This window comes from Folsomia candida, unplaced genomic scaffold (genome assembly GCF_002217175.1).
Source record: "Folsomia candida strain VU population unplaced genomic scaffold, ASM221717v1 Fcan01_Sc009, whole genome shotgun sequence".
Lineage (NCBI taxonomy): Eukaryota > Metazoa > Arthropoda > Collembola > Entomobryomorpha > Isotomidae > Folsomia > Folsomia candida.
In genome coordinates, this window is record NW_019091201.1 from 4,825,986 (window position 1) to 4,849,573 (window position 23,588).

The 23,588-nt window shown below is 35.5% G+C and overlaps 1 protein-coding gene across 1 annotated transcript; it reads left to right on the forward strand.

Moving 5' to 3' along the window:
- Positions 1-5,068: 5,068 nt before the first annotated feature.
- Positions 5,069-22,471, forward strand: LOC118436588 (homeobox even-skipped homolog protein 2-like). The gene is made up of 5 exons (XM_035854999.1): positions 5,069-5,460; positions 12,576-13,454; positions 13,590-13,657; positions 20,005-20,484; positions 22,067-22,471. The coding sequence occupies exons 1-5, from the start codon at positions 5,142-5,144 to the stop codon at positions 22,355-22,357; spliced, it is 2,037 nt and encodes a 678-aa protein (XP_035710892.1). The 5' UTR covers positions 5,069-5,141; the 3' UTR covers positions 22,358-22,471.
- Positions 22,472-23,588: the final 1,117 nt, after the last annotated feature.

Genomic DNA, 23,588 nt, shown 5'->3' on the forward strand with positions numbered 1-23,588 from the left:
CCGACAAAATGAGTCTCTTTCTCTTTCTTTAAACTTCGCCAAGGTTGACGTTCGTCTATAACAAACCGTAAAAGGAATAAGGTAGCCAGGAAAAGATTCGTCGTCTCCGGTGAAAGTATTCAAATTCGAAGTCAAACTTATTTCCTAAATTGAATTGGACAAACGAGAAACAATGTTGACATTTTGTGTTGAAATAAATTTCTCGTCTCGCATCATCTAATTAGATTTCTCACGGATTTCTGAACCCCGCTCCAAAATCCACCCATTCATTCACTCACTCACTCACCATCTCTCTCTCAGACTTTCACTCGACACTGGGATTTGTACAAATTTACTGCTCCATGATTTGAATATAAGACCAAAAACGAGAGTAGATATGGGAATCAGCATCATTGTTACTTCCAACTTACTCTGGGAAATGCACTCTCAGAAATTTATATTTTGTCACTGGGAAGTAATAATCAGAGGGCGGCTATGTATTTAGTTTCAACTTTTTCATTTGATGACGCGACCGATGGTCAAATTTTGTGGGTGTGTTCCTTAAATCGTGTAGGATTTTTTTTTTTTACATATTTCGAGGTTTTTAGACATATGTAAATATTTTGCATTATTTAAAAAATACAAAAATCATCCAAGAAATTGGACCATAAAAAATGTAAGGTATTAAAGTCAAAAGTACAAATTTTGAGAATTTATGATTATTTATTGTATGCTTATTAGATACCTTTTTGAGTTATGAGGACATAAATATTTTGCCGTGTTTTGTAAATATTAACTGTATTTCAGCGATTTTACGGCCCTCTGATAATAATTTATTAACATTCTTTTCGTATAATTGTTCACTCAAACTTTCACCCATTGGTAATAAAATAAGAGACCATCATCACAATTTTACCACCACGTGCATGCCTGTTCAAAAATTGAGTTTTCATTGAAAAGTCAGTCATCCAGATTTCTGACTGAAGATTTTCATTCACAATCAGTCATTTTGGTTCAAATTCATTTCACTTCATTGGACTTCATTTCTTACTTCGCCCCATGTATTAAGCATAGGGTGAAAAATGAAATGAGTGAGAAATCTTTCATTCACAGTCATTCATCCGAAATGATGGAATCTTTCAATCATTGTCATTCATATCAAAGGAAATTCATTTTCATTCACAATCACTCACCATCATAATCAGTCAAATGAATGAAAGTGAACAGGTATGACCACGTGTTGACCACGTGGTTGTTGATTATGTTTTCACCACGGTAAAAACCCATACTTTCTCATCCAATTTCTTAGAGTGTGGTCTATTCCCCCGTAAATTTCCGTGTTGGGGTGAAAGCTAGCGGATTTTCAGTCTATACATTCCCCTCACACTTCCCTTTAATTCCCACTTTTCGCTAAACTAATAAAATAAAGCAGTGACTTGATTCTCGCACAAGAATCACTCAATTGAATTGTCATTCGCTCAAATCCAATTCAATTAGATTTTATTGTTGACTCTGGAATAGTCGGCTTGACTTCAGAGAAAAATCCCTTCCAATTTCCTGCCCAATTTTGCAAATTTCTCGTCATTTTTCCACCTTTTCATAATGAACAAATTATCTTAAATATTTCAAAATTAAACACGTGCAAACCGAAAAATTTCCTCTCGAATGTTGTAAATTGACGTTTTTTTTTTCATAATGAAGAAATTATCATCAATGTTTAAAAATATATCACACTGAAAAAGAAAAATTTCTAAATTTCCTGCAGACAGAATTTTGCAAATTTCTCAATTTTGTTATAATAAGCAAATTATCACGAATATTTCAAAATCTAATAATCAATTCAAAGCGAAATATTTCTAAATTTCCTACAGAATTTTGTAAATTTCCAGTTTTTGTATTACGGGAAAATAAATTATCATAAATATTTCAAAATCTAACATTCAGTTCAAAGCTAAAAATTTCTAAATTTCCTACAGAATTTTGTAAATTTCCAGTTTTTTCAGTACGGGTAAATTATCATAAATATTTCAAAATCTAACATTCCTTTCAAGGCGAAATATTTCTTACAGAATTTTGCAAATTTTTCGCTTTTTTCATAATTAGCAAATTATCACAAACTCTAAAAAACATACACACCCAAAAATTTCCCCCCGAATTTAGCAACCTTCTCCTCTTCTTTCCCACCGTTTCATAATGAACAAATTATCATAAATACTTCACCCTCTTCATCCACACATGCAAACCGAAATAAACCATGATTTAGGGTTATTCGGAAATATAAATGGTTGACGGGGTGGCCATTAGAGAGGCGAAAATCGTAGTCCGCTCACGTCCTCCTCAACAACTTCTTCTGCCCTTTTGACCATCCATTCCGACTGACTGACCAGGGCAGTCAGGGGTCAGTTTGTGAGTGGAGGATGCATGCGAGAAAGGTGATATCTCTTAATAAAATGCGAAATTCTCTGACATGCTGTATCACCAAAAGTTCCGCAAAGTGAAAACTGACTTTCTCTCTTCACGCTTTCTCTTTTTTAGGATAAATTACAAATCGTGTCGAAATACAAAATTTTGTTTGATCCTAGTCAAATTTTTTGCAATCATGATTTTTTTGCATACATGATTTCTGCACGATTTCGCCCTTGTTTACTAATCATAGGCCAGAAAATGGTGAAAAGTTAAACGTAATAACTTTCTCTTTCCGGATTAATTACAAATTCCGTTAAATACAAAATTGCAAATTACATGCCAAATTTTTTTGCAATTATGCAATTTCTGCACAATTTCATCATCCCTATTACAAATTACAAGTCAGAAAATAGTGAAAAGCGAACCGTCCCAACTTTCTCTTTTCGCATAAATTACAAATTCTGGCAAAATTTTATTTGCAAATTCGACACCAATTTTTTGCATTTATGATATCACACGATTTCATCCCTATTGCAAATCATAAGTCAGAAAATACATGAAAACCACAACTTTCTCTTTGCGAATAAATTACAAGTTTTGAAAAATATTTGTTTAATCAAAATACAAAATTTTATTGAATTTAGCCAATTTCATAAAAAAAATTTGCACATGATTTCTGCACGATTTCGCCCCTACCTATTACAAATCACAAGTCAGAAAATTAAACCGAGCTACAAATTTCTCGCCCCGACTTTTTATAATGCTTCATGACTGACCCCAATTACGGGGGATGCCTTCTCACACACTCACTCACCCACCTAACCCACGACGATCTTATCACATTTGCGGCATTATTATTAAATTACGTAAACTTGAGGTGTTTGCTTTCACCCGACAAACCGACCGACCACCAAACTTTGCGGTCTGGTCAGGTCAAGAATTTGTACACTTTTGAATTATTTCCTCTCCTCCTTCACCCATCCAGCCCAGCCTCGTCCATGGATGGCAGGGCAGGAAAGGAGAGAGGGCAGCGAGAGGAAAATGAGATTAGGCCAATCTATCCCAAAGGATATTAAGCCTCCTCCTGCTACGGACATGGTCAGGGAGAAAGTGGTCACTTGATGAATGGTCATTCCACGCTGACAGGATGGGTCTCAGCTTAAAAAATCGAGTTGAGTGTGATACACGATTAAATTTACATAATATTTATCTACATATACGAGTCGATGTGTAAATGGGAACTTACATAAACATAGTTTTTAAGTAAAATTATTCACGAGGTAAGAAATTGGAATCAAATTGGACTGTAATTTTTTTCAGGATTCTAGATACTGTAAATCAAAGGTTTTCCCGTCTAAAATGTAGTGAAATCCCAATTAAGTTCACCTTCTAACGGAATGGGTCTCACTCATCGTTCCCTCGGGTGAAAATCAAGGAAATTGTGTCACACACAATGAAATTGTCATATTATGAGTCGATTTTTAAATGAGAACTTAAACACATTTTTTACATAAAGTTACATATTAACCAAGTCAGATGTTTTTAATCGTAAGTAAATTCCTAAGAGGTGCGTGAGTTGTAAATTCACGTTAGTTAATTATGAGTGTGTGTATGTTGGAGTGTAGCGCAACTTGAATTACTGTGCACCAAATTCTAGCATAAGGCTCTATGGTTGTGTAAATGATTCGTAGACAACTTCAATTGGTTAATTTTAATTTAATAGTAACTGGTTTATTTCTGGTTTAATTCATAAGTACATACAGACTGTGTATGATACTATTTCTATTATTAATGGTTAATATGGGGTAATGTGATACAACTATTTCTTATGGGTAAACTGATACAATTTCTATGGGTAATTTGATACTAATAATTTTGCAATCTCAATTTCTCATTTGAGGCAATTTGAGACTTGCGATTCACTCTTGTGCAGAACAACCCTGTGTTACAAAAATATTAAATGGGCGTTACGCGGGCTCTGGTCCGTGGCTAGCTTTATACTGCAGAGCGGACGGAAAAGCACCCGTGTATGCTAACTAGTACATTCCATTTTCCAACTAAAAATAATCTATTTGCAAGTTATGCAAGTTATGTAAGTTACATAAACCATTGTTTGTTCAACATTGGAACAAATACATGCATACATTACTTACTACCATTTTTACCTGTTTAGCAAACTACAACACTGGACAACTCAATCTACATAAGATGAGTTTACAAGATGTGGCAGTGATGCAGCGTAACATACCTGCCATCTATCAGAAATTTTAATGAAATTCGAGTACAATTTTCTCATTTTTGTTTAATTCCAGATCATGTAAAATCAAACCTTTTCCGATCTAAAATACCATGAACTCGTCAAGTCTTCTTAATACATTTTGCCTCGTTTACTGGGTGCACTTTCAGCCCTAAACCCAGCTACACAACAACACTACATATACAACAGTCGTATGAATACGTATATAACTGTAACCCTACATGAGTAACCCCTTCATTATTTTCATCACCCCACCATTTACCACTCATCCACTCCTCATTACTACTAAATATCCTCCGAAAACGGGAGAGAACAATGTAATACCCGAATTTTGTGGGAGAGGGTAAAATCTCACTCTCTCCGCCTCCTCTCTCCTCTCTTTTAAATACCCGGAAATTCTACAGTCTCATCCTCACTCACATTTCCACATCCAGCCAAATAACCATACTACCTCTCAATTCCAGTCTACCCGTCTCAATTTCCCCACAAATCAAACAGTATGGAAAAACTGACAGAATTCGTCACCAATTCGTTCTCTGAGACGAGAGAGATTAAATTTTTTGGTAAAAGTTCCCCAAAAACGGAGCCCCTCTCCCCCCTCCCCCTCCAACCCAGTCAAAGCCACAGTGTCAACAATTGTCATCATCGTCATCGGAATGACAGCAGCGATTCGTCACATTCGGACGATGACGATGACAACGACCTCAGTCCGAGACCGGATTTGGACACGGTGATGACGACGACGTCAAGGTCAGCACAAAATGACGACGACGATTCGTTCAATAACAATGAAGAAATTAAGAACAAAAATAAATCTGGTGAGTACAAAATTCTTTAAAAAAAATTGAATTTCTGTCAGAAATTTGGCATTTTTTGGGACATGATAAAGTTAATTATGGGAAACTATCTAATCACAAGAAGAAGTCTAAATTTCAAGTAATTAATATTCGCAAATTTTTGATAAAATCCTACTTATTTGAGTGATCAAAACTATTGATTTTTTTTTCGATGAAAGACTGGTTTAAAAAAAATTGAATTTCTATCAGAAATTTGGCATTTATGTATGGAGGCATAACAAATTTTATATATGGGAAACTATCTAATCGCAAATACAAATTTCAATTTCAAACTAATTAATACTAGCAATTTTTTTAAATCATGTTATTTGATTGATCAGAATCACTTATTTTTTTTATTTCGATTTTTCGATGAACTACTGGTTTTTAAAAAAATTGCAGTTTTATTAGAAATTTAGTATTTATGGAGGCATAATAAAATTAAATATGGGAACCGACACAAGTGCAACTCAAAATTTCAAACTAACATTTTTAAAACTTTAAGTTAGCAAATTTTTATAAAATCGTAATTATTTGATTCCTAAAAAAACCCATGTTTAAAAAAATACGTTTCCACCAGTGAAAAATTGGTGGTACGTATTTATTTAGTAAATACTAATTTATTAATTCGATGGATAAGATTATTCCAATTTTTCTGATTTTTCCGAGATTTTAAAAATTTGGTGGATTTCCACGTCGATTTTTTAGTTTTTGCAATGTCTTAATATCTAAAATTAACACTAGATCTCCACAGCCCGTTCCCCCAGATATTTTGATAATTTGATAGACCTGCAAGTGGATTTGCAATGTCTGAATATTAAAATTACATAACATCAAATCCTTTCTAAATTGTTTATAAATTGTCTTATGGAAATTTACCCTTTTAAAAAATATTTCAAAATTCAACATCAAACTAATTTTTATTCGTGCTTGTCCTTAAATTAGCTGGCTGAAGCATTTAGTCACATGCACAAGGCTAAGAAATCACTATCACACAAGTCGGAAAATTCGTTTCTTTTCACATTTTTCCGAGAATATGATGCATTTGCATGTCAATTTTCTAGTTGTTGAAATGTGTTAATTAATAACAAATTTATTACGAGATGAGCTCAAGAAATCGTCATGTTGAAAAATATTTCAAAATTCACCGCAAAAATCAAGAAACGTTAGAAATGCTAGGTGCAAGAAATTCTAAGAAATGCGAGATGCAAGAAACTGGGAGAAAGTGCAAGAAATGGGAGGTGCAAGAAATTCTAAGAAATGCGAGATGCAAGAAACTGGGAGAAAGTGCAAGAAATACGCGCCGTATTTAGTATTTCCAGCGGCGGGGCGCAGTTTCTCGCGCCTTGCATTTCTCCCAGTTTAAAATATTTCCCTGCAAGAAACCACTTTCTCCCAGTTATTTCTTGCACGTGGTGGTCTTACTTTCACCCGAAACACTACTAATAAACTACCACCCTCTAAATAATATTTCACCACCACCTATTTACACATACCTACCATATCCCGTTAATTACACCTGAAAACCAAAAGTTTTTAGGGCACTGATTAATTAATTATTTAATGGAAAATAGACCAAGTACTTTTGTAACTCTTTTTGCGCTGCTGCATAACAAACAACTTTCTCCCCGAATACATACATAATTCCCTCCGGTTGAAGTAAGTACGTTGTAAATTCATCCCCATCTTCAGCACCGCGAGGACTTTTTGTTTGTTGTAAATCAACTTTGTTTTACTTTTAGTTCGTTAAATCTCATCCCACTTTTGTTGCTTTCTCATCCCTTGCTTGTTCCAGGTTAAAGTTAAATTTCCTTAATTAACTCGGATTCATGTGGGGAGAGGAAGAAGGAGAGTTTCATTAATTAATGTGGGAGAAGCTTATGTGATGCATGGTGGTGGTGGGTGGTAGCGTTATTAAGTAGATACTACTTTCACTCAGCTTATCATGAATTTTTAGGGTCGAAATGACAATATTTTATGAAATTTTACAAATTATGAAAATTTACTTAATGCATTTTAAGTGCTAATTAAAAATGTCGTGGTAGTGGCGTTATTAAATAGAAGATACTGCTTTCACTCATCTTATCGTGAAATTTGAAGCTTACAATTTTATTAAGGTTTAAAAATTTCTGATAACTACCAATAGTCGTATTTACGTTATGTGATACGTGGCTTATTTGCATTTTTGAAGTTGGAAATATCACAAATTTAATGAAATTTGGACAAAAACTCGTTTTTACGTGCCACATGGGTAACTTATATACATTTTGAAGTACGAAATAACAAAAATTTTACGAATTTTAAATTTTAGTAAAAAGTTTAGTCGATTTTTCGTCACTTACATAATTTGTAAAAAAAATTAAGCCATACTAATTTCTCTAGCCCATCGTATTAATTAATATAACATTTTAATAAAGAAGCTACTTTCACCCAACTTAACATGAAGTTTGAAGTCTTAAATATCACAAGTTTTAGACATTTTAAGACAAAGTTTGCATTATAAGTCAAGTCGAATTTTCGTACGTGGGCTTATGTAATTTATTAAAAAATCTCTACAAAACCAGGTGAAACTAATTTCTCCAGCGTATTAATTAGCATAACATTTTATTAAATCAAGCTAATTATTAAGCTACTTTCTCTCACCTTCCCATGCATTTTACAGTTCGTTCGAAAAAATTGTAAGAAATATTGAGTTTGCGTAAAAAGTTAAGCATGTGTTTATGACACGTGGCTTATTTTTCTGTACAAAATGAGGTGACACTACCCACTATTAATTAGCAACTTCTCCTCCCTGAAAACGTACATAAAAGCACTTACCTATTTCTCTGTCATTAATTTGTGAACCCTGAAGAAAATACAGGAAGTTGAGAGCTGAGGATGAGATGAAAAGTAATGAAAATTAAATCCCGTCCAAAGTTTGGAGCCTTGCATAATTTGTTGATGAGGACGATACATGCGAGGAGGAGGGCAGAATTTATTAATAAAATTAAGAAACATACAGTGTACACAGGGAAACTTATGCAGTCCTAATTTTACAAGAGTTTAACAAGTGTGAGACTTGTTCATTACTTAATGAGCAGAATTATGTTACCTCATTCATTTCATTTTAATAAAGTAAAAGTGAACGATATGAGGAGAAAGTTGGAGGATGTTTGCAACGAGAGATTTTTATGGGATAAAACTTCGCCAAAAATTCAATTTTGCGTGGGTTTTGATAATTTTTACAGTTTTCATTACTTAATGAGCTGACTTGTGTTATCTCATTTATTTCATTTTAATAAAGTAAACGAAACGAGGAATGGAGAAAGTATGTCTACAACGGCAAATTATGATGCCTAAAAATTTCCTAAAAATTCAATTTTACCCGGATTTCAGTAATTTTTACGGTTTTCTTCCTTTTAATAAATAAGTAAATGGAATAAGGATTCCTCATAATACGTGGAAAAAGTAAGAGTATGTTGCCCAACAATTCGCGAAAACAATTTGCAATTTTGCCAAGATTTTGATCATTTTTTTAAATTTTCTTTGAAAACAAAACTTCATTCGAAAAAAATTAAAAAAGTACAAAAGTCATCCAAATTCGTGCAAAACTAGATTTTCAGTGAATTTTTGTTTAATTTGGCAAGCTGATGGGTAAAGGGGTGTGGCAGGCGTAAATTAAATGGCATCTAAATCTGGCACTGAAAAAACCCCTACTTTCTCCGCCATTAGTTGCACCACACAATTTCAGACAAAAGTCGTATAACCAATCTCACAATAAAGTAATTTTGTCAAAAAAGGCATCTCTGCTTATTTTGAAAATGAAAAATTTCAATTTCCGGCATAATTTTATTATCTAAATTGCATTACAAAACATCAGAATGCAATTTATTATACTTTTTCAATCCAGAAATAACACAATTACTTCGTTTTTATCATCATTCTCAAGAATTTCATCACCCCGTAATAAAATAAATTTGCAAAATTGGGACTTCCCGTGACGCAGGAAAGATTGGGTGGGAGGTGCACTTGGACAGGGTAAAAGATCTCTTAAAAATTTTGTGTCTCTGATTTCTCAAGCCAAAAAAAGAAAGAAACAATTTGCTAAAAAAGAAGACTGTGTATGATAACACAATTTTGACTTTCTCATACGTTCTTTCGTCCCGATCAACATGTCGACACATGGCGGAAAACGGGTATAATTACTACTTACAGTGGATGTCTCTCAAATTTTGAGAAAATTAGTGTCAATCGATCACAAATTTTATTAGGATGAAATTTGCGAAAGACACGACCCCCCCCCCCCCAATGGGCACGTTTGGCAGAGATATTTGCATCCCAAGAGAAGACGCCCAGTAAATTTGGAAAGTGTAAAATTTATAAACTTTGGAGCGCGTTTTCTCCTCTTGGGATGCAAATATCTCTGCCAAACGTGCCCATTGGGGGGGTTGTGTCTTTCGCAAATTTCATCCTAATAAAATTTGTGATCGATTGACACTAATTTTCTCAAAATCGGAGGCATCCTCTAGGAGACCTCCATTGTTACTGGAAAAAACTACGGGTTATCAACTGCGGCAATTTGTATCTCGTCCAGATTTGGAGGGTAGTTTACAAACCGTCATTTTTGCCAGACTCCTGTTTATCGGGTTACTTTTTACGTGCCCTACATCATTTAAGGGGTGAAAAGCATAGGAGCGCGTGGATGTAAATTACTTTCGGGGCGAGAAAGGACAGGGACTCTCCTGCTGTGGGAAATCTTCTCGGAGAAAACACAATGAAAAATGTTTCAATTAAATAATCTTTCCCTGATTTCTTTTGGGGCTACGGGGCAACAAATAGAGCATAATTCATCCCCACTTTCTCGCCTCAATTGCATATACACCTCTGGCTTGGTTAGGAAGATTACACAGAGTGGAAATCCACACCAACTCAATTATGCAAGTGGAACATCTTCATTTTCTCGAGTTGGGTTAACTTCACACGCCGATTTGTATTTTTGTCTCAAATGGAATGGAAACATACTCATTTCAGTACCTAGTAAATTTGGAGAGAAATTTTGATTCGTCGCTCCCATTTACGGACAAATTTGATTAAAATTATGAAAGTTTTTTATTTTCATATTTATATAATTTTTTTGAAAATATCAATAAATCTCGTCTCAAATTAAGCACAAATGTATTACGGAGATTACGAATCATGGATTTTTACATATGTATGTAATTGTACACTAAATTCTCACATAGCACCAATAAGGAGTATTTAAGTTTCTCATTTTCACTAATGATAAATTTAGCGCTTGTGTAAAAATTGAGTGTATAAGTCTTAATTTTCAATCGCCGTAAAATTTCAATTAACCTCTTAACGCGAACATCGTAATACGACAACAAGACAATTTTTCTCTCGTATTTATTTTAATTAATTGTACTCAATTCATCTCAAATTAATTGCACATCATTCATAGGATTTTTTAAGACAAGTAATATACGCTCTAGATAAAAAAATGCATCTATTATGTAACAAAAATCTCTAATTAATTACATATCGACTTATTTAGGAAGCATCTTTTAAGACAAGAAGTGTATAAAATATATGCTCTAAACACGTTTATTATGTAACAAAACATGTCCATAATACATCTTTCTCTGTGTATAAATAAACCTCCCTCCATTCTTTCACTTACTCTCAGTCACCCAGCCATCCACCCACCTTTCCTGTCCTTTCCTGGCATCTGTAATTTGTCCAAAGTCGACGAGCCTCGTCCTAAAACCGGGGTGAAAAGCATAGCGTCACTTTTACATATAGAAAATATCCCTTGAATACATACATACATACTCCGATCCGAATTTAACCCGGGTTTCTCTCCCCATTTCTGTACAGGGCTCATTACCCTTGGGAGGTGATGTATGTGAACAATCTGCCTCCTCCTCTGCCTCAGCCTCCCTTATCTGCTTTATTAAAGGGAACCTGTTCACCCAACCCCGACTGCTCTCTCGGATTTAGTTCAATTTAGCAAATTGAACACTGTTTTATAATACGTGTTAAGCTGACTTTCATTCGCATAATGGAATTAAATGGTGCTTGGCCAATCTCCGGCCGCTCTGTTACACTGATTCACGGGATAACTTAATAACCCCCAAAAGACCCCCAAATCCCTCTTTACTCTATTTGTCTTTTAATTTGATTAAATCTCAAACATACAACGTGCTAGGAAAATGTAGCCAGACCAGCCACCACTTTTCCCCTCATGTGCACACACACTTTTCTCTCAGACGGTGATTGATTCACCATCAACTGCTTTCTCACTTCACAGTTTATTATGGGGGGAAAGGACTTTATAAGAATGTCTGTCCGTCCGTTGGTGTGTCCGTCTATCCGATAACGGGTGAACGCAACGAAACTTAAAAGTTTGAAGGCAAATTTCTCATTTCAAGGTGCAGAGCTGATTAGAATTTGTGCGCCAAAGGTCACACCCTTTAAGGTCAAAACGGTCAAAAAGGTCACAAAGTCAAATTGATGTCAAGTTAGTAGGAAATTTAACCAAGAATTACATTTTGACCTCCGTTTTGACCCAAATGTCAGAAAAGGTCACCAAATTTTAAATTGCTTACATGTCACAAATATCGAAAACACGTCAGATTTGTCAATTTTAACACGAAAATGTTAACAATTTTTACTTCTGCCACCTCAATGACCGAGGTCAAAGGTCACAAACATCAAAAAAATCGTCAGACGTGTCAATCTTAACAGATTTTCAGCACTTTAACATGAATATAATATCCAATTTCAACCCACTGCTTTCACTCCTTTCCTACATGCGGTTTCCCCCGGTTTATTATTTTATTCCGTACCGTATAGCGGAACAAAACTTGTTACTCTTGTGGGAACGAATGCCATCGGGAATTCGTAATGATATTGTGTCTCTTGTTTTCTCACTTCTTTTTTATTCATTCTACTCTACACAAATTACATTACAGTCGAACCGGTTAAGTCGGAGGCTGACAAATTGTGACACTTTTACACAACACGAGTTCACTCACTTTCATCTCTCGCCACACCATTATTCTCCGAAAATGCCGACATTTCCACTATTTTTAACATATTCTTTTCCACTTTTACAGACAAAATTCCCAAAGTTCCCGAACCACTGGTGAAAAGAGAAAGCAAAAAACTCTCTGGAACTCTCAGCAAACATCAAAAGATTAAGTACAAGCCGTATCATCATCATCATAACGACCATCATGCCAACTTTATTCGTCGCATTTTACCCCAAGATTCTGAAGGGGACGAAGGGAGGTCGTCAAGGTCAAGGTCAAAGTCTCCCCAGGGGGCAGGGGGCGGGGAATTGGAGGAGATTGACCCCGGGGAAGAGGAAATTGTTCCAATTTCTCAGGTCACGTCGCCCCACGTGGCGTCCCCACCACGTGACATGTCACCCCCCGAGGAAAATAACGTCTTAATTAAATCACACCTTAAACTACAACCTCGTGACGAAGATGATGATGAACAACGTGACGAAAAATCGTCCCCTTCACCACCACGAAATTTGATTAAGAGCGATTTAAAACCTCCCGAGATGAAATTTCCATTTCAAAATTTCCAAAATTCTACCGAGGTTAGTCCAGCCGTGTCGAATTCTTCGGAAATTTCGCAACATTCCCAAACCAAGAAACTTAGCGAGGAGGAATTGTCCCCCGAAAATCATCATCATCACCACCATCACCGGAAAATTGGGGCACTTTTCACCCCACATTCCCTTCTAAGTTCGTCGTCACCTCCGAATAGTGGACATCATCAATCGTCCCCCAGTGGGGGTGGGGGTGGACATAATAATCATCATCATCACACCCACAACAACAATAACCACCACCACAGCCACCATCACCACTCCGCTTCCGGGGGGCTGGGGGGTGGTGGAAAACCCAGCAAACAGCGGAGAAGCAGGACTAACTTCACGTTGGAACAGCTCAACGAGTTGGAGAGGCTTTTCGATGAGACACGTAAGCACTTTTTGCTAACTTGCGCCATAGTTAAACTATAACATGTGGCGTAAATTTGTGGTAATGAATGAAGCAAAAGCGCAAAATTTTGTTCAAAGTAGCTAAAAATTAACCCTTCATAATATTTTCCGTCAGATTACCCGGACGCCTTCATGAGGGAAGAGTTAAGTCAACGCCTGGGATTAAGTGAGGCTCGCGTCCAGGTAAAATCCTTTAATGTTCTGCTCCTCGTTCCCATTCACGACGAGAGAAAGGCAAAATCAAATCTCATACGGCTAAAATTTCATTCTCATTCATTTCATTGCTCCATTACCCACTCGGAGACTAATTAAACCCACGTCACCCTCTCCATTATTCCACTATTATTATGCAGGGATGGGCAAAATACGGCGTCAAAATAAAAGTATTTAAACGTCCGTTCTTCCCAGAGTTTGGATTTTCGGGGGTTGTTACACCCACAAAAAGACGAAAATCTACGTAGCGAAGACAAAATTCGTATGAAAATACAAGTTTTGTGAAGAAATTAACCTTTTACCGCAATCAAAATACTTTATTTTTTAAAAATTAGCGAAAACAATGTATTTTAACAGCGATGAAAAGTTAATTTCTTCACAAAACCTATGTTTTCATCGTATATTTTCGTCTTTTTGTGGATGTAACAGCTTTGGACTAAAAATACATAGTTTCTGAAGAAATTAACATCTTATCCTTGTCAAAATTCAATATTTTTAGAAAATCGTCAAATCAATGTAAAGATTTTGACAGAGATAAAAAAGTAATTTTTTCACAAAACGTCAATTTTCTCCTAATTGTTGCCTTATCCACGTAGACTTTCGTCCTTTTGTGGCTGTAACAGCCCGGAAATCCAAACCCTGAGAAGAACAGAGCTCAAAATCCTATATATTTTGCCCACCTCTGCAGTCCTCCACTATTATTACGTCGAGTAAAAGTTGTCCATTTAAGCACAAGTGCCCAAAGGGAATAATGGGCGGGAGGGCGGACGGAAGGAAGGGCTGCTAATACTGCTAATAGATTAAATTAAAGTGCTCCATAATATTGTACCAGCCAGCTAAGGAAACTAATTGACTGTGAAAATCATGCCTTGTTCCTCCCTCATGCTAATAATAATATGGCGAATATGTAATGTCCGTAACGCAGGGCTTAATGTAATGTAATTAATTTGCTGTCGGGTCTTTAATCCGGTAAATGCGTCTTCGGGTCATACCAACCAAAATACCAGCTAAAATTCATGGTTTAGAGAGGAGCAGAATTATTAAACAGGAAATGTTCTATAGAATGTGTGATCCAGTGGCGGCGGAAGTTGGGGGGGGGGACTTATGGCCATACCTGTTCAAAAATTTGGTTTTCATTCAAAAGTCAGTCATCCCGATTTCTGACTGAAGATTTTCATTCACATTCAGTCATTATCGTTCAAATTCATTTCAATTCATTTCACTTCATCGGACTTCATTTCTTACTGCGCCCCATGTATTAAGCATAGGGTGAAAAATGAACGGAGTGAATAATCCTTTCGTTCACAGTCATTCATTCAGATGAATGACTGTCATTTCAGAATGACGGAATCTTTCAGTCATCTTTATTCAAATAATACGAATTTCATTTTCATTCAACATCATTCACTATCATAATCAGTCACATGAATGAATGTGAACAGGTGTGCTTATGGGGAGGGGAAATTAGCATTGTGGGATAGGAGGAGGAGGGCGTGAGAAAGATACGATTTTGCCGAATTTCAGGGGGACGACAATGTCCCCCTCCTTCCGCCGGTAATGATTTAAGTAGCTAACGGCAAGGTAGGTGATGTGAGGATGTCTAATTTTGATGAGAATTTCAAACTAAATTCGTATCCTAAGAATGGATTAATTACGGTTTTATACATACTTAATGAAAATTAAAATTGGGCTAAATTTGCCTTTACTTAAAGTGAAAGTTGTTTAAGGGGAAAGTTAAAAATAAATGTTATGATGAAATCAAATCTTTCCGCTCCGATTTTCGGGGATAATTTTATTCTGAAAATTGCCATTTAACTTTCAATGAACCACTGTCAACAAAAACATAAAAAATATTGATTAAGGTTTATTACCTACTTAATGAAAATTAAAATTGGGCTAAATTTCTATCCATTTCAAGTGAAAGTTGTTTAAGTTAAAAATAAATATTATTATGAGACATGTTTTCGTTTCGAGTTTTTTTTTTCGGGGAAAATTACTTGATTTTATTTTGAAAATTTTAAATTTTAGCTTTTACGTAATGAGCCACTCACTATATTTAATCTTCATTTTTCATGCAAAAATGTTAAAAATCCGGATGAAAATAAATAATAAAAATTTACTCATCAGAAAATAAATACTTGTGCTGTATAACGCCGTTTAGATATTTTTGAAAAGTTTATATTAGGGGTTTACAATCGACTTATTTTGGTTTTCCCACAAATTATAAGTCATTTCTATAAATCAATTATAAGTGGGTTCTATTTGAATGCTCCACTTTTTGTTTAAATTTTATGTTGTATGCAATTCAGGCGACCGAATTGCATTAAACGTCAAAATCATTGCAAAAACAAACATAGTAGCTTTAAAAAGACCTAAAACTTCAACAATAGGTACAACCTTTGAATTCTTGCCTAATATATAAATTATATGATATTTATGACGTGGAATGATTGAAAATTTAATCTTCACTCTCATTTGAACTTCCCACTTTAAATATTTCACTGCACTATCGTAATTAAACCAATTTCAATTATTCACAATTTTAAATAACTTGAATACGGATTAAAACTCGATTGAAAAATAATTTATTGAGCAGCACGTACCCTGCAGAAAATTTGAGTGAGTCAAATTTCAACGGCAGCAGATGCTCAAAACAAGCGAAATAAGTGTCTTATTCCAGAAAAAAGTCAATCCAGGAGACTTATTTTCCGATCACTTATGGTCGGTACACTTATAAGTCAACATTTTGTAAACACCTATTAACATAGTGGTTCTAGATATTTTATTTTCACTTTAATTAAATAGCACCAAAATACATAACGATATTAATAATTTTCACTCCCAAAAATTAAACAACTTTTTAACAATAAGGACAAATTTTACGTCTTTTTTTGAGAAATATATTTCTCATCGTCATTATTATACAAAATATCATAAAATCATATCACAAAATTACACAAGTTTGCAATAACAAGAACAAAGTTTACGCTGTATCTTTTAAAAATCTCTTTAATCAATTTGCTCATCAAATGGTAGAATTTTTTTTAAATCGTGCATATTTCCGTACTAAAATTTAGTAAGCTTATTAAGCATAAAATTCAGGAATTAAATATATTTTGTGGTATTTAAACCCCACTAAAAATATTTTTAAACCTTGTTTACCCATAATTAATGAGCTAGATATATGATTAGCTTCATGTTAGCTTCACCCGACCGATTTGCTTCTCCTCCGTCTCAATCTCCTCCCCTCGATTTCATTCATTACAAAATTACACAAGTTTGTAATATCAAATACAAAGTTTATGTTGTACGGTTTAAAAATCTTTCATAAAATTGCTCATCTTCGTCGTCGTCATCAAATCGATGAATTTTTTTTTTTAATCCTACATTTTTCCGTAAAACTAAAATTTTAATAAAAAGTACGAGAAGGCACGTTCGGGAAATAAAAATGTTGTGTTAGTTAAACCTCACTTAAAATATTTTTAAATCTTGTTTCCGGTTAATTAATCCGTTCTAAATGTATAAGAAAGGATCTCTGTTAGCTTTTTAATCTCCACCCGATCCCATCTCCTCTCCTCCGTCTCAATCTGCCCCCATTTCATTTAATGAAGTGAGAACGAATGGTCATAAAATATATGAGATTTTGTCCAGTAATCGTGCCGCTCTTCGTTCAGGATTTGTCATTATTACCAAAAAAGCAGCCAGTAATAAATATGTTTCCGACTGAATTGCGCCATAAGCGAGACGTTACCTCAATAACAATAAAATAATTCCGCTATCCGTGCACATTTCCCATCTAATTGTTTCTCGCACTCAATCAGATCACTAGATTTGGACAAACAGATCCATTTCTCAGGATGCCTCGCTATAATTTCATTACGCCGTCGTCCTCTCCTTCTTCTTCTTCGTCCTACATACTTCGTCGTAGCTCAGGGACCGCGGAAGTCGTGGGGACATTAAAATTGTAGGATGCGGGGAGGGAGGGGTTTATATAAGATGGGGAGATGATGGGGACATCGAATAACCGTGGGGACATTGTCCCTCTGTCCCCTCAAGCTTCCGCGGGCACTGCAATATCTTAGTCATTTTGCGTTGTTCGTATGTACTCAGTGACCGCGGAAGCCGTGGGGACATGTGAGGAGATTAAAATTGTAGGATTGGGGAGGAAGGGGTTTAAATAAGATGGGGAGATGATGGGGACATTGTCCTTCTGTCCCCACCCTTCCGCGGTCACTGCAATGTCCTAGTCAATGCTCTGCCTGTGAACGTATCTAATCAGTGGCCGCGGAAACCGTGGGGACATCGGGGGACATTGCCATTGTAGGAAGAGGAGAGGGTGTGGTTTATATAAGATGGGGAGATGATGCGGACATCGAATAATGTCCCTCTGTTGTCCCTGCCCAAGTTCCGCGGCCACTGTCGCACATTTGTGTATCTCCAGCAGAAAAGTAACTAATGATCCCAGTGACAATTACAAATCGGACTTGTTTCTCGACCCGAGCCCCCACTTTCTCATACGTCCCTTCGAACTAACATTCATCTCGGGCGTCGAGGAAAATCATTGTCAGTCCGAGATGCAATTAGGAACGATTCATAATCGTGTCGCTGAACCTCAAAAAGTGTTCAAATCACGATTATGTATTCGCATACAGGAGGAAAATTCAGAATGTAGCTTGATTTCGCCCGAGTCAGGACTTGTAATGAATTTCTTTTCATTTTTCCAGAAATAATTTTTCCTCATCTTCAAGCGTGTTTCTTTCGGTTCGTTTATTCGTTTAAAATAATTTTGGACGTCGAAAATGTCCAAAAGTGGGAAAATGTTACAAGTTCATTATTGACTTTTTCGCAAATTTATATGCAAATAGCTACTTATGTAATCTCCCGTTAATTTTGACCATTTTAGTTTGTGTAATACCATGAAGTTAAAAAAAACGTTTGTTTTAACATGTTTTCTTATGAGAAATTAAGAAATTGGCCTTCTCTAAATCATGGCGTTTTACGCACTTACACACCAAATTGTCCAAAATTAGAGATTATCCGTCAAGGGAAGACTGCCGAATGATTAAATAATGAAAAACTAAGAGAGAGAAACTAATACTAATAAAGCAGAGAGGGAGACAGATACCACTACACACACACCACTCACTTTCTCCCTCTCAAGAACTTTCCTACTGAATTCTGCAACTGGATTTCCACTACTTGCCAACCAGGATGAGATTGAGGAAGACGAGAATGAACTTGGACGACCCGGTGATAATTTAGATTCCAAAAAGTCAGCTCATTTTGGTTACTAAAGCTAAACAAATCTCTTCCCAGCAAGAAAACTTGTCCCATTTTGCCCTATTTTCAACATTTTTTATATATTTTTAACGTCAAAAGTTTTAATGTCCAAAACTAGTTAAATCGTTTTTTGGACAACGGTTAAAACCATAACGAAACGTTGATTTTTTTGCATATTCTACGTGTTCAAAATTAATTTTAAGTCGATTGGATAAGTTTTATTACGAGCATAATCAATAGCCAGACAGACTGACTGACATTCATAATGGGTACATGAGCTCTGATTCTGGCTAAAAAGGAGCAGCTCATGAATAAATTCATGGGCAAAGAGTGGTTATAAAATATGGGTGGAAAGCGTCCCCTTGTCAGCCCAGCCAAGCCAGTCGCTCACCATGTAAATCAAACCCTTCACAAGACTGTCACCTTTTTCGACGTGGGGTGATCCTTCATCGCTCAGTTCACCCTCATGAAAAAACTATTTGTCTCAACATGCTTTATGTATAACGGCTCAATCATGGACAACCCTTTAAACGAGTGCTTTCACTTTTCGAAATAATGTTCTTGAAATTTCTTGTTTTTAAAAAATCAACCCAAAAATTAGGATTATTTTGATAAAAAATTAAGTCGCTAGCGCTCCCCGTTCTAATGTTACTGAAGTTAAAAGTTTTTCAAATCTCAATTTTATACAACTTTCGCCATTAATAACCTCTGAACGGGGAAAGCTAGCGACTTAATTTTTTCCGAAATTTGTTGCTATTAAAATCAACCAAAAATTAGGATTATTTCGAAAAAAAATAAGTCGCTAGCTCTCTCCGTTTAAAAGTAATTGAAGGTGAAAGTTATATCAAATTTGGATTTGGAAGATTTTGACTTTCAATAAATTTCGAACGGGAAAAGCTATCGACTTGATTTTTTTTCAAAATATTCTAAATTTTGGGTTGATTTTTCCCCCAAAAAAATCACGATTGCACTATTTCAAAAATTAAGCAGTTAAAATCCACAGCGCATCTCTCACCTAAACTTTCTCTCTTTAACAGGTATGGTTTCAAAATCGTCGCGCAAAGTGTCGCAAACACGAGAGCCAGATTCAAAAAGGGATAATGCCCGTGTCCATTGGGGGCAACTCGTTGGGCGATTTGCACTGTCGCGGAACCCCATTTTCCCACCTGCCCCCGCCCCCACTCTCACCATCGGCCCTGCTTCAAACGTCCTCCTCCTCGTCGCGACGATCCGCCAGTCCGCACAACCACGTGACGATGCCATCCTCGTCGTCCTCATCAAGCGCGGCGCCCGTGTCGTCATCGGCCTCGGTGGCGACCTCGATCGCGAACAGTGTCGCGATGTCGCTCTCCGGGCTGAATTCGGTGTCCATGTCGAGTTGTCTCAATATGAGCAGCGCCGCCGCCGCGGTCAGTTTGGCGAGCTCGTTGCGCCTCAATCCGTACGATCCGTACGATTTGAGGCCGCTAACGCTTCCTTCACCGTTGGATACGGCGTTCATCAATGCGGCGCAGCAGGTACGGATTTACATGAAATTTGCGTAATTAATTTGGATTGCGTGGAAGTTTTAGTGGAAAAGGAGAGATTTTATTTATTTTGTTAATATTTCGAATGTTATCTGGTATTCATCAAAACATGTGTAAAAAAAAGAAGAAAAAATTGGCAAAATTTGCATAATGACAAGAGGGCTGTTCTGTTTTTATTTTGAACTTTTTCATTTAATGACGGGACTGACGATTAAACTTTGTGGATGTTTCTTAACATCATCAAAATTTCAAAATATTTTTGCATATTGATTTCAAGGTTTTAAGGCATATAAGTATTTCCGTTATTTTGGAAAAATTCGTAAATCTATTACATATTTTGTAACTATTTTAACGATGTGAGGCGAATTTTTTTTTGCTCGAAAAAATTGAATCACAAAAAATCCAGAGGATTAAATTCAAAAGTGCTAATTTCCCGAAAATTCTTATTTTTATATTTTTTACATTTCGTAATATTTTGACGTTTTTCCGAAATATTAACTATATATGTGTTACGACATGTTATGTTAAATACATATGTGTACATATTTCAACGATTTTTCGTAAATACATTCTATTTGTAATGAGTGTGACACCGGTTGTAAGAATTTGCAAAATTGAATTATTCAATAACCACTTTTAGGTGATGTTGTCTAATTAAATAAATTAAGAAAATTTCAAATATTGCAAATGAACCTAAAAGGCTGACACATTTTCATACAGAAATGGATAAAATCTTTTTTTTAATTATGTAACTTTATATTTTGCATATTTCCTATAAAACTGTACATATTTTTCAAAAATACATACATTTTGTAAATATTTCAACGATGTGAAATGAAATTTGTTTGCTCAAAGAACTGATAACACAAAAATATTATATTCGAAAATACAAAATTTTCTAAAATACTTATTTTTTCGTACATCTTTCGTAAATATTTTGAAGTTTTTTCTTCATAAATATTAATTCCATACATATTTTAAGAATTTTTCGTACATACATTTTATTTGTAATAAGTACGACACCGATTGTAAGAAGTTGCAAAATTGAATTATTCATTAACCAGTTTTAGATGATGTTGGCTAATTGAATCAATTAGAGAAATTGTTATTTTGAAGATGAACCCAAATTTAACATATTTTCATACAATCTGTTTTTTTTAAATTTACATTATGCATATATTTTCTATGAAACTTTACATATTTTTTTTTCAAAAATGGATATTTTGTAAATATTTCAATTATGTGACACGAACTTGTTTTGCTCAAAGAAATTGGACCACAAACAATTCAGAAAATGCAAATCTTTCAAAAATTCGTAGTCTACGTTCATGTTTTTTTAAACATTGTTTCGTAAATAGTATGGAAATTTTTTGGAAATAATTTTGCATGTTAAAACAATATTTTGACGTTTTCTCCCAAATACGTATCAAATACATATTTATTTCTGCAATTTTTCGTAAATACATATCCGCCCCCTGTGAATTAATCTTTAAATTTTTGTTTAACATATTTTTGCAATTTTTCATAAATACGTATCCGCCCTCTGATAATTTATCCCCAATTTTTTGTTTAGTATGCCGCTGCCGCTGCTGCATTATCGTCATCATCCGCTGGGGGTGTGACCTCGGGGGGCGGTGGGCCCCCATCGTCCCTGCTCCTCTACCCCCCTCCATACCCCTCGCTCGCACTTTCACTCGCGTCCAGCTGTCTCTCCTCGGCCGCCGCGGCTGCCTCCATCGGCGCCGGAGGGGGAGGAAGTCCCCTCGTGGAGAGAATTTCCTCCAAAAACACCTCCATCGCGGACCTCCGCTTGAAAGCGAGGCGACACGCGGAAGCTTTAGGCCTCTTGGAAAAACATTTGTAAAAAGTGGAAAAATTTAATAGTTAACTCGGTGACTCATTGTAAAAATCAGGACATTTGTAATCATTTTTCCCCTCTGGGAATTTATTTTAAAATTCTGACCGACAAATTTGTAGAGCAGGGAGTTGTCAATTTGAAAAAATATACACTCCGGATTTTGACACTTTTTGAAGAAGGAGATCTCAAGGTTAAGAAGCCTTCAGAAAAATTGGGACTCTTCGAAACTGACTTAAAAAGTTATTAAAATCGTAAAAATCTCTACACATTTTTCATTTCTTGGCTCTGGGAATTTATTTTAAATTTCTGACCGATAAATTTGTAGTCAATGAGTTGATTAATGGAATGGCGTTGGGGTTTTAAGCCAGTTTCGACGAGTTCCAATTTTTCTGAAGGCTGCTTAACCTTGAGATCTCCTCCTTCGAAAAGTGTCAAAGTCAGGAGTGTATATTTTCAAAAAATTTGGCAACTCCCTGCTCTACAAATTTGTCGTCCAGAATTTTAAAATAAATTCCCAGAGCCGAGAAATAATTAAAAATGTACTGATTTTAGCGATGAGTCGTCGAAGTCCTACATTAAATAAATCTGTAGTCACAGTTAGTTGATTCTTCTTCTTATCAAAACATGTATTAAATTGACCTCTAATAAATAAATAAATAATTAATTAATTCGTATAAATAAATTGCATAGAAAATTGCACTCGTGATTTTTGCAGCAAAAAGTAGTCACTTAAATGCATCGTCACTTACATAAGAATGCAACAGTGCATAAAAAACACATTTCTTCTCGGACGCAGTAAGAAGAAATGACGCAAATCCGTCCTCACCGTGCACCAGCTTAAATAATTAATTAAGTCTTAATACATAAATTGCAAGGAAAATTGCATTCTATTTTTTGCAACAAAAAGTGATCTAGCTCTACTGAAATGCATCTCCAGTTACGTAAGAAGAATAAAACCTACAAAAAATGCACTTTTCGGATGCAGGACTAACAAGAAATGACGCAAATCAGTCCTCAACGTATCGGTTTCTCTTGATAAATAAACCTCGATCAGGATTTGCCTGGTTTTTGGTCCAACACAAAAAGACTTTGATTTCCGATTACAAAAACTTTATTGACATTAACATTTCCAACGGGAAAATCGGAGGACAAAAGAGAACAGGAATCTGTGTACGACCGTTATGGGAGTGTGAGTAGATGTCAAGTCAACTTGGGGCGAAGTCGTCTTCGTCAGGGA

What these genes read in the sequence shown, in the direction of transcription:
- LOC118436588 (XM_035854999.1), top strand. Translation starts at nt 5,142, where the DNA reads ATGGAAAAACTGACAGAATTCGTCACCAATTCGTTCTCTGAGACGAGA. An exon ending in TAAGAACAAAAATAAATCTG is followed by an intron (nt 5,461 to 12,575) that starts GTGAGTACAAAA and finishes CCACTTTTACAG; the next exon opens with ACAAAATTCCCAAAGTTCCC. An exon ending in TAAGTGAGGCTCGCGTCCAG is followed by an intron (nt 13,658 to 20,004) that starts GTAAAATCCTTT and finishes TCTCTTTAACAG; the next exon opens with GTATGGTTTCAAAATCGTCG.